Below are 12,314 nucleotides of genomic sequence, written 5' to 3'. Positions count from 1 at the left end.
ACCTGTCAAATACTCTTTGAAATGTAATCTGCCTCGGAACGCTTTTTCAGAGGGTCTCGCATGTGTAAACAAGCCCTAAATTCATCTTTCCTTAGGATTAAAACCCTAATGTCACAAATACTACTTTTTATGATGCATACAGCTCCACATCAGTTCCGGTAGACGGACTTGACATTCTTGTGCAGCATGTCTAATATAACTGGCACTAATCAGCAATGCTTCACAAGCCAACACCAAACGATCTCTTTTCCTAAACAATCACACTTTACACAAATCAATATGGCAGATGTCAGCATTGCCAAATTACATTATACTTTTGAATAAATAAAAATAAATGGGTTTACAGACTATACACAAAAACAAGGCTTTAGAGCATTGACATACTTTGAAACAATATTAACAATATTTGAAAAAATTAATAAGTGCGCATTTGTGTTTTGAGAAACTTCTCTTGGAAAAGCAAGAGGTGATTGATTTTTAGTTATTAAACACTTCAATATGTCAGCTGTCAGACCATCCGTTTTTGAAATCCACATTGACAGATGCCACTGTAAGCTTATAATATTCTAAAGGAAACCTGTCATGGGAGAAAGTGAAGGCTGTTGTTGGTGACCCTTCTGAGAATGCTAATTGGCTGGCTGTCACACTGATGGTTTGCCATCAGTACCTTGAGTCTCGGGCCTGGAACACATTTGATGCAAGATTAGTCTTTGACTCAAGTGTTTAAGCCAGGCAGCTAGCATATTCAGAAGCAGGCTGGTGGGGTATCTCCCATATTCCTTAATCTGTGTACTTGTAGGCTAAACCCCAAAATATCTTATTGTAGCTTTTCGGTCCTTAAATATGAAGGCTGCGTTTGTTTTTCTTTTGTTGCACTTTTTCACTTTGTAATCCTGCCATTAACCTACTTCCTGTCCTGGGGTGGTAACTGTGCTGAGCAGCGTTGTTGCCCTAGGACAGGGGAGACAAAGGGCAATGTGCTAAGATTATATATTGGCTCCCTCTCTTCTCCATAATAAAGGCAGGTGTTTTGTCATCCACAGAAGTCACAGGGAACACTGCTACCTGATAACATGTAGCACAGTATCCTTGCAACAATGAGCATCATTGGTTTAAATTTTAGGGATACACCAATGCCTTTTTTTTTTTTTTTAACAACCAGCAAGTACCAATGCTTTGTGCTCAAGTACACACCAATTCCAATTTACCAATACCTTTGTGGTGCAATTTGGGCTCAAATTGCACTGCAAATCACATGAGATTCTTTTTAACAGGAATGCAGTGCGATTGTAGTCCAAATTGCATGCGGTTTCCCGCACTGCAGTAGCAGAGAGAGAGGCGCCAAGCCGCCAATAGTGTAGCAATGTTTATTCAATAAAAGGGTTCAGTATTGCGCTCACAGGCATAAAATAAGTTCAGTGTGGATCCATCTGTCCAAAGTTGAGTCCCCACTAGAACAGCTGTGAAGCCAAAGCAGGAATCCAGGTATGCCACAGGGGAGATGCCGTGGGAGACCCAATCTGTCAAAGGAGCTGTCAGATGTCCAGGATGCTCTGACCAATCAGAAGGCTGATGGAGGTGTAGTTTGGCCTCTGAAATGCGTTCTAATTGGTCACAGCATCCTGGCCATCTGATGGCTTCTTTTACAGATTAAGTCTCCCACAGCATCTCCCTGTGGTTTGCCTGGATTCCTGCTTCGGGTTCACAGCACTTTCTCCACCCGTTCTAGTGGAGACTGAACTTTGAACAGGGGGCAGTATGCTGAGCTTGTTTTATAGCGGTCACCAGCGATGTCTTGGAGTACAAAACTGTTTCATTTTACCTCTTTTATTATTGAATAAACTTTGCTACACTATTGGCGCCTCTCCTTCTCCCTTCCTCACCTCTTTTGCAGTGCAGGAAATCACATGTGAGTCGCACAGGATTCGCATTGAATTCCTGTTCAAATTGCATGCAATTTTTTGCAGTGCGTTTTGAGTACATTCATTTTGTATGGGCTCAAATCGCACCACAAAGGTACCGGCGCATTGGTACAAGTACTCGTGCAAATGCTTAGTATCGGTGCAACCCTAGTTTAAATCGTAGTCAAGACTCTATCTTGTATGTGCTGTCTGAATTGTATGGTATGTATGTGTATCTATGCAGGTGAGGAATGGATGTTCCATTGCAAACTCCTTGAGGGCAGGGACTGATATGAATGTGCAATCTATGTGAAGTGCTGCGTAAATCGCCCTACAAGATTATTGGCAGGATGGAAAGCCATTTTATTTTTGCACTTCTTGAACAAAAGTATTTTTTAAAAGAGCAAATAAGACAAATGTATTGTCGTTTTAAAGCATTCAAGTTAAATCTGATCATGCCTGTCCATAATTCTCCCTCAAACCTCAGATGAAACATGTCTAATTTTCTTCTTACTTGTAATGTTTCCTGCATGATAAGACTAGTTGGAAAGTGAGAAAAGATGTAATTAACTATCTCTTTAAAAGGAGCCTGTGCACCATGAATATTGATTTTTTTTACTTGCTCCATTATTTTGAAGGCAATCATTTTCTCTGACTCAAAGGAAGAAGAAAAGCTGTGATTTTATACATATTAATATTGACTTCTCAAACAGGCTGCTTTTGTATCCAGGCACAGTTCTTCTAAACCCCACAATAGGCAGAGGGATTTTACCTAACCAAATCGCTGCATATAATAAAGCTTATTTGGCCTGACCTAGACCTTTCATAGATGTATTCATACCAGAAATACTAAATTTATACAGCATGATTGGAAATCAAACCTAAAAATCACAAGGCTTTTTAGGTCTCCCTGCAATTACTAGTTTGACATTTCCATTCAAAATATTTGTAATTGTTGGCTGTGTTAGCAAGTAGTTTAAAATGCATGCTTTCATGTGATCTCTTTATTGGTTTACATATAATGCCGCGTACACACCATCACTTTATGTGATGAAAAAAAATGACGTTTTTAAAAACGTCACTTTAATTGACCGTGTGTGGGGGAAAACGTCGTTTTATGTCTTGTAAAAAACGACAGAAAAAAATTGAAGCATGCTTCAATTTTATGTGTCGTTTTTCAAAAGTGCACTTTTTACTTCACAGAAATTGACCGTGTGTAGCAAAAAACGTCGTTTTCTAAGACGTTTTTTCATCCACGCATGCCCAGAAGCTACTTATGAAGCAAGCTTCAATGGTAAAACGTGGTGGAACGTAACCTCACTTTGCAAGATCATTGTGAGAAAACGATGGTGTGTAGGCAACTTCGTCTTAGAAAATTGAAGTTTCAAAAACGTCATTTTTTACTTCACAGAAAGTGTCGTTTTTTTTCATCACATAAAGTGATGGTGTGTACGGGGCATTAGTGTTATTTTAGTATATTTTAATAATTCTTACATTTAGGGCTGGTCAAACCTCAGAAACTTGGATAGCCAGTGCACCAAATAAATGTCAGCAGGGGGGCCTAATGTTTTGGAGCCTCTGCTGTTGACTAAAAAGGACAGCTGGCTCCTAACTGGACTAATAGACTCCTCAATTCTGTCTGATTGTCCAAATTTCTCTATTAAATTTCTGTTAACCAGTCTTAACAAATGGCACATTAAGTAATATATTTCCGGTTGAGTACTTGACATTCAGTTCAATGTTTTTTTGTGCTGCTGCATGTGTATAATGTAGATTGTGTGTGTTCAACTCTTATGGACAAGAATAGCAGAAAAGCTTGAGGGCTCAGGGCATAGGAGTTAAATGTACAGCAAATGTTAGGAAAAACGTCATCGAAAGTATATAATTGAAAGCGGCAAACTAGTGCTGTAACCACAGTGATTTTGACACAGCCTTTCTTTCTTCCAGCTGTTCCTTCAGCCCCACGACATGTGATTTCCAATGTGAACGAGACATCTGTTGTCCTTGAATGGGGAGAACCTGCTGTTTTAGGTGGCCGTGAAGATATTTCGTATAATGTCATCTGTAAAAAGTGCTCAGATCGGATGTGCAGCCGCTGTGATGATAATGTGCAGTTTTGGCCTCGTCAGCTTGGGTTCACCCAGAGACTTGTCTCAGTCAGCCATCTTCAGGCACATACCAAGTACAGCTTTGAAATCCAAGCTGTAAATGGGGTGTCTAACAAGAGCCCCCAGCCTCCGAGTTACTACACTGTAAATATAACAACCAACCAGGCAGGTGAGTTAGAGCGGCAGAATAAGTAAAAGTGAAAATAAGGTGTTGGTAGAATTTTAAATGAAACAGCCCTATATCAGGGTGATGATGGATCTACAGTGATACAAGGTTATTGAATGTTCTTTCTTTCTTTTTCTTCAGCCCCTTCAGCTGTTCCTACAGTACAGTCTCATGACCGTTCAGCGGGTTCTTTAACTTTGTCCTGGGCTGCACCTGAGAGCCCCAACGGAATCATTTTGGATTATGAGATAAAATATTACGCCAAAGTAAGTTTTAGGATGCTGGTAACGCATGGCATTTTATTAAAGTGGTTGTAAACCCTTCCATATACCTAGTGAAGTGACCGGCCTCAGATGATACACAGAGAGCAAACAAATCCTCCTACATAAGTTGTACCTGCCTAGCTGCTCTTCTCTGCAACCATTCATTGTTCTGAATTATAAAGGTTGTTTAAGAGTTCAGAAAAAGGGGTGGAGAGCTGAAGTCACACAGGGCAGAGCTCATGGAGGTGAACTCTGAGAGCTACATGGAACAAAGACACCCCTCTGCACACAGGAACAAAGCTGCTGGCAATAAACAGACTATATAAAAAAAATAGCAACCGATTCCTGAAAAGTGACACTTGATGCACGTTTGAGTTTTAAAGACCAATAAAAATATAGTGAAAAAAAGAAGGAAAAAATGTAATATAATGCTTTGTAGATCAGTCCAAGTTGCCTAAAGTAATCCACCACTGTGCTTTAAAAATACTGAATCGGTGTACTTGGTGATCGTGTTATCTGGATTACACTGGGGATTGAGAGATATCACAGGATCTCTAGTAATGACTTCTATATGGCTCCTTTTTGGATGAAATTATGATCTTCATGCCCATTTGATTCTGTAATGGAGTCCAAAGGATCCGGTAAGAGTCCTTTTAACTTGAGGTGACGGTGCACTTGGTGAACACAAGTAGTGGATTACACAGTATTTTAATGGCACATTGGTGGATTACTTCAGACAATTGGGACCGATGTATACATTTATATTCTATTGCTTTTTTTTTTTATTTATTTTTCACAATATTGTCATTGGACTTTTATGAGATTTAAAGTGTTACTTAAAATGCCGCAATCTGTTGCTATTGAGTACATACGATGGAGGGATTTGCTTTGTAAATGTTTCATGTCTGAGGTTTACAACCACTTTTAAAGGGCTTTACAGTCTTAAAGTTCTCACGATTTTCATTTCTGTTTTTTTTAATATTCAATTATATAGCACGCCAGTTTTCTTAATAATACCATTGTTATTTAAGTGTGGGATTGTGAAATGTAATGGTTTCATTTAATTATATGTCACTCTTTGTAAATGCATCCTTGTTGTTTTGCCCCTTCATATCTGTATTAATTCTACGGATTATAAAGATTTTATATTGTGCTTGTCTTTTCTGTTACAATTTGTAATCCCTACTCCTTTTTTGTTCATCTGTGCAGGGTCACAGTGGTGCAGGAAACACAGTGACAAGCCAGCGCACAAGTGTTCGTATGGAGGGCTTGTTTCCAGACACTGTGTATGTGGTACAAGTTCGAGCTCGTACAGTGGCTGGATATGGGGCATACAGCGAGCCACGGGAGTTTCAGACCTTGCCAGAAGATGGTGCGTGATCTTCCTTAGTAAATCAATCATCTGTTTAAAGCTTACTTTTTCTGAATCCTAATTAACCTTACTAAAATCCCTAAAGAGGGCTGCTTCTTTTTAATACCATTTGTACTGGTACCTCACTGCTTGTACCCCCCCCCCTTTTTTTTTTCTTTCTAACCTAATCTCCCATGGTTAATTTATGAAAACTGAAAGCTGTGGAAGTGTTACCCCAAGTTTGATTTTCCTAGTGCAGGCTTAAGCATGGAAAACAAGATAGGTTAAATAGGCAATAACCTTTTTATTTTACTTTTGCTTCAGTCTTCATGAATAAGCCTTCTTCACTATTCCTACCTTTTGTATGTGTGCCTGTCCCGCTGGTTTTTATTGACCCATTGGTGTTAAGTCCATGTATTAAACACGCTTCAATGCTTTTTTTTTTCTTACCTGCTCTGTTCGAAGTAGTTATCATTCAATGTGTACTTGCCTTCAGATATTTTTTTTTTTTTTTCTGTTCCATGTTCCTATTCCTCACACTGTTGCTTTAAGCCTTTCTTGGCATAGTGGGGCACAATTATACCCTGGAGCAAAGGAAAGTGGTGGGTTTGCCTTGGCAATCAATGAAGCACCGTCGTTTTCTCTTTTGTGGGGAAAATATTAGAAAATAGTTGGCATCTAGTCTGCATTTGCTTGAGTTTTATGGTTTTCCTTGGCTCCAGTTCTGATATATTGGCTCCAATGTCTCACCTTCCCTGTTCATCTGCTAATTTCTGTCTCCTCTCATCAGTCCACACTGCCTGTGTCCCATTTGCCTGTAGGATCCACACCCTCTACCCTTATGATTCCTCATGTCCTTGTTTTTCCTGTGCCCACTGATCCCTCACTCCCTTCCTCCTTTTTTTTCCTTCCCTATTTCCCGCACAGGGGATCGGAGCAGTCTTCAGGAGCAGGTCCCGATGGTTGTTGGTTCTGTGACCGCTGGGCTGATTTTTATAATTGCAGTTGTCGTTATTGTAATTGTGTGTTTCAGGTGAGTGGTGTGCTGGGGCAGAATCGTTTGTGGGGATGGATAGGATTGTTTGTAAAAAGCTCCATGTGGAGGATTAGATATTTTTGTAATTTTTTTTTTTGTTTGGACAAGATTTGAACTTTTTTTTTTTCCCCCCCCTTATTCTTTCTACAGCAGAAAGCATAGGAATGACCCAGAATCTGAATATACAGAAAAACTGCAACAATACAGTGAGTGTGGTTTATTGAAAGAATATTGAATTGATGTCCATTTAGCTATACCTCCTTGCTCTGGTTCATTTTTTTTATGTTGCTAGCTTATTACTGTATTGGATGTTCTCTTGAATGCCTTTTCACAATTCTGTCTTTTTGCACATTCTCCCTGTTTGTCCTTTTGTGTGATGCTCTTGTGGTTCTAAAATACAGTGACCTTTTTCTGGTAGTTTAAAGCTGTCTTGCTCTACTTGTTCTGGGTGGCTGCACATTATGTTGCTTCTCACTCTGAATTTGCTTAGCAATTTGTAATTAATGTCCCGTGGTGTTCACAACTAATTGGCACTTGTAAACACTATTTATTTATTTGTATTTCTCAGAGCTAAGAAATTAGAGTCTGTCCTTGGATTCTCTTTATGGTTTTAGCTTTATCCCATATTTCGATTTTTCTTTATCAATTAATGTATTTATGTCAGTAAAAAAATGGCAAAGAATAAATATGACCCATCTACAAACGCCAGACTGCTCTGCCTTTTCAAAGGGAACCTGTCAGGATAGAAATGTAGACTCTTCATCGATGACTGTTGATGCAGCCTCCAGGTTTGGCATCCTTGTCCTCCTTGTACTACTTGAAGGGGTTGTAAACCCTTGTTTTTTTTCTTAAATAACAAGTATGTCATACTTGCCTCCACTGTGCAGTTCATTTTGCACATAGTGGTGCCCGATCCTTCTCTTCTGGGGCCCCTCAGCGTTGTTTGAGGCTCCTCCCCACTTCAAGTGTCCATGTTGGGGAAGGCTCTCCTAAGGTGGACACCTGTGTGGGTACGCTCCCGAGTCCTGCATCTGTGTCTATTCACACAGAATGCAGGACTCAGCCCCCGGCGCCGCGTCATTGGATTTGATTGACAGCAGTGGGAGCCAATGGCTGCGCTGCTATCAGTCTATCCAATCGGGATACAACACACCAGCTAGAGCTGGTGTGCTCGTTGCCGGAAAGAATATGAAGGCTTTCAGGCAAGTAAAACGAGGCTGCAGCACTACAGAAGTTTTTTTTTATAGAATGCATTAAGGTGAAAAACCATGAGGGTTTACAACCCCTTTAATAAATTGCTGACTTGGAAATGGATTTGGGTGACGTGTACCAGCACTTTACTGGCTGAATGCTTGACCTCATCAGTATTTGCTGATGCTTGTTTTGGTATGTTGTATCTGGTCTGGTGCTGGCCGGCTGTGCGCTCTGGCCAGTGACACAATAAGTAGTAAAACCTGGATAAAGATGGTGGTAAACCTGAAACATATTAAGAATATATATATATATATATATATATATATATATATTTTATTTATTTATTTATTTTCTTCATATTGGCAATACTTTTTGTTGGCTAGCCTAAATACATTTTTGCAATGCAAGCTTCCGAGAATACTCTACCTTAGCTGTGGTGTCCTATATCCCTTGTATGACTGACCATGGTGAAGAGAACTAGTCCTCTGTATTTTCACTGTCTTGCTACGGTCTAGGATGTGACGAACCTCTGCAGAGAGACCAATGCTTTTGCATAAAGAGCAAAGGTTCCTTCTCGGCAGTGTGCTGGCAGGTGGCAGTCTTTTATACTTGGGCTGTAGCTGCTTGGTAAAGAAGAAATTTTGAAGCCAAGTTTACACATGTGGTTGAGGGTGGTAAAAACATGCAGTTGAGCCGTATTGTTACCCCCCCAACAGCTCCCTCTTAAGCTGCAAAGACAGAAAATGGGGTTGTACACATGCTGTGGCCACAATTATTTGCATCACAGTGCAATTATCCTCCCGGGGGGGGGGGGGTTGGAACAAACAGCAGGGAGTGTTTCCCCACTAGTCAAATGCCCTCTGAAACTCACTGCATTGCTTTTCAGAGGGAACGGCTATGACTTTGCACGCCTATTTGTTTTGATGCAGCAGGACTGTATCCAGCTGAAAGTTCAGATCTGCTTTCATTTAAAAAAAAGTTTTGCCCAAGGATCCTAAAATTTAGGGTCTGGGAATGTAGCTTTCAGTTGTTGTATATGACTTGTTGGTGGTCCTTCAACTGGTTGCTGGGTTTAGTTACAAATGACAGTCCTGTCCTCCATTACACTGATTAGTGGTTTTGAATGACAATAGCTTTGTGCAGCACACTTAAGTCTATAGTTGCCCCCACTGCTCCACCAGTAATTTGCCTGTTTGAAATGGCATGGTTTCTTACACCATGTGGCCCATAAATACCATTACTCCCCCCTTCCCATTAAATGCTGGATGGCTCCCCTTGCTGTTAGTGACACACCTTTTGTGTTTTGTGTGGCCTGCTGTTTGAGGGGGTGTAAATTATGCCAACTCTCTTGTCTTGATTAATGGGTACAAATCATGTGCCTCATCTCCTGGTCATAAAAGACGTTTTATTGAAGTGCTTGTGGAGGGTTTATGTATAGTTGAGAGTTTTGTTCTCCAAATGCTGTCTAGGCTATTTTTAGAAACAGTTGTCATTTTTGTGGTTTTTGATGGTTCATCCTTCCCCATTTATAAGCCTTGTAGTTTATTACATTATTGATTTACACCACACTCTACATTGATTATAGGAGATTTCTATCACATTTAAGTAGTGGTGATAATGGACTTGCAAATCCTTTGCATACTACATTAGTGTACATACACACATATAGTAATATATGGTGTTTGCTGTTGTTTCCATAGGTCTGACCGTGTATTCTATGTTTTAATATACCTATAAACTGTAGATGGCCATTGATTTATGTCTGTGATTTATAAGAGTTATGGAAGATATTTAGAGACACTGTCGCAAGACCTTACTTTTTAAATGAAAATCTTGCAACAGTACATGAAAATAAGCACTTGCGTGTTCCCCAGCTTTTTAAGGAAAAATGTTTGTCCTGTTATGACCCATGTGACTTTAGTGCAATCTGGCTACTTCCCAAAAGAGCCAATTTCTGTCTATACTGGTCCCTGCTCCTGCCCTAATTTTTTTTAATTGTGCTTACAAATAGAATTAAAAAAAAATCCAGAAATTGCCAGAGAAAAAAAAGCAACTGTAAAATTCCCAATTAAATGGTTTCTTTTATTGGAAATTGGCATTACTGCTTTACTAATTTAATACTTATCAGTTATTGTAACATTATTTCCTATTTTGATAAGTAGCCATGTTGCATATCCAATGCTTGTATATTTTGTTCCATATTGATAAACTTTGCCTATCTTCATTACCATACATTTTCAGTTATTTGTAACTGGTCCAATCCAGTTTGCTGTTTGTATTTGCTGGCCTTGCATTCACAGCTTTATAATTGTCTGCATAAATATTCTTCACTTCAGGCAATATAAGTCTCTCTGGATTTGATTTCTCAAATGAGAAGGCTACGGTTTCCATTTTCTACTTTCCAGAAGAATTTTTTTTTTTTGGGGGGGGGGGGGGGTTGCTGATGCCCACAGACTTCTTAGTGGTCCAACCCCCAAGAAAAACTCTGGAGAGTAGAAAATGGAAACCATAACCTCAATCTTCAACGTATATAGTCAGATTTTATTAGTGCATAGAGCATCATAACTTAGTCATCATAGGTTTTGTAAGATTCCTTCTGATTGGTTAATATAGATGATTGAAGGGCATACTAATGGTTCCAGGTGATGAACACTTCCCAATTATAGGTTTATAATTTGTTGTTTCTATTGTATAACACACTATTAGGTAAAGTTCTCACTGTTTGGATAATGAAGATCAGGTCGTTTCACACTTTTAGTGTCCATCATACATTTAATAACCACTTTGAAATGATGCCCCAGTATGGCTATTAAGAATTTTTAGGTTTCATTGGCACCATTCAGTAAAGTACGTGATGCTTCTTGTTCTCACAGTGGTTCCTGGCATGAAGCTGTACATTGATCCATTCACTTATGAGGATCCTAATGAAGCTGTGCGAGATTTTGCTAAAGAAATTGACATTTCGTGTGTGAAGATTGAAGAAGTGATTGGTGCAGGTTTGTCTCATAAACACTTTGACTGTCTTTCCATTAAAGTCAGATGCTTCTCGTCTTTCACTTAATGATACGGTAGGGGATTGAGAAGTGCATAGTGCAGACATAAGGTTATCGTGAATATATTAAATGGAACGTGATCTGTTAACCAAGCAGAAAAGAATGGGCAGATTGATTTCTTATCTCCTCTTCTCTAGGTGAGTTTGGGGAGGTTTGCCGTGGACGACTTAAACAGGCAGGACGCAGGGAGCAGCTGGTGGCAATCAAGACTCTAAAAGCAGGCTATACTGAACAGCAAAGACGTGACTTTCTGGGGGAAGCGAGCATTATGGGGCAGTTTGATCATCCAAACATCATACGGCTAGAGGGAGTTGTGACCAGGAGTCGTCCGGTGATGATCTTAACAGAGTTTATGGAGAATGGAGCCCTTGACTCCTTCCTAAGGGTAAGTTTCAGGTAAAATGTAGGTTGTCTAAAATGCAGATAGTTGGTGGGAGTCAATAAGTTGTGTGTGGGGTTTAATGTAGACCATTGTGTAGTTTTGTGAAGGCAGCTTTGATATTTGAAGGGTCTGAGTTTTTTTAAGGAGAACGTTTAAACAAAGAACATGTTTTATCATTAGCGCCATTTTCTTTTAGGAAAGATGGAACATGTATTTTTTTTTTTTAACAAAGCACACAGTGAACGGGTCTAAAGTCTGCCCAGTCATTCTGGAATCTTCTAGTTAAACTGTGATCTGAGTTTAACTCTACACATTAAACTCCGCTCACATTTTTTATTGGGTGAGTGGAGGTTTAACCTGTAGACTTGAAGTTTTCACAATAGTAAATAGTTTTATTTGCAGCTTAGTCATCAGAAAAAACATCTGATTTGTGAACTAAAAACATACTATCACAGCTTTGGTTAATGCAATTCACACTGTTGTGTGTTTTGGAGCCAGTCCTAAAAAATCAATAATATAAGCTCTATTTAGCAAATGCTTTTCCTTGAAGGGTCAGTCTGTTTAAAAATGATGGTTCAGTTTTCGTTAGGTGCTGGAAAGCAAAATAACCAAATAATTTATTGTGATGGTGAAGTGTGCTGTAAGCTACAAGAGTGGGAATAGGCTGAGTGAGAACACTTGCTTATAGGGTCATCTTGCCATTGGATTATTTTTATTTATTTTCTTAAATGGGAAAATACCTCAGGAAGAGTGGGAACATCTATTTTTTGAGATGAAGTAAGAAGGACTGTGACTGGGAGTCCCCAAGGTAAATTCAAACCCAGATGCAGCCTCAACCTTCTAGACTCCATAAAGCACTC

At 39.4% G+C, this 12,314-nt stretch overlaps 1 protein-coding gene across 2 annotated transcripts in view; it reads left to right on the top strand.

Moving 5' to 3' along the window:
- Positions 1–12,314, top strand: part of EPHB3 (EPH receptor B3) — a 54,672-nt gene that overhangs the window by 35,601 nt on the left and 6,757 nt on the right. Inside the window, exons 5-11 of one of the 2 annotated variants that reach the window (XM_040349794.1) lie at positions 3,849–4,178; positions 4,317–4,441; positions 5,648–5,810; positions 6,717–6,822; positions 6,976–7,031; positions 10,893–11,015; positions 11,210–11,457. In XM_040349794.1, the coding sequence (XP_040205728.1) occupies positions 3,849–4,178; positions 4,317–4,441; positions 5,648–5,810; positions 6,717–6,822; positions 6,976–7,031; positions 10,893–11,015; positions 11,210–11,457 (1,151 nt within the window). The remainder of the gene's footprint in view (positions 1–3,848; positions 4,179–4,316; positions 4,442–5,647; positions 5,811–6,716; positions 6,823–6,975; positions 7,032–10,892; positions 11,016–11,209; positions 11,458–12,314) is intronic. The other variant, XM_040349795.1, reaches the window with a different exon arrangement.

This window comes from Rana temporaria, chromosome 4 (assembly GCF_905171775.1).
Source record: "Rana temporaria chromosome 4, aRanTem1.1, whole genome shotgun sequence".
NCBI lineage: Eukaryota > Metazoa > Chordata > Amphibia > Anura > Ranidae > Rana > Rana temporaria.
The sequence above is the reverse complement of the archived record's forward strand: the minus strand, read 5'-3'. Positions and strand labels throughout refer to the sequence as shown.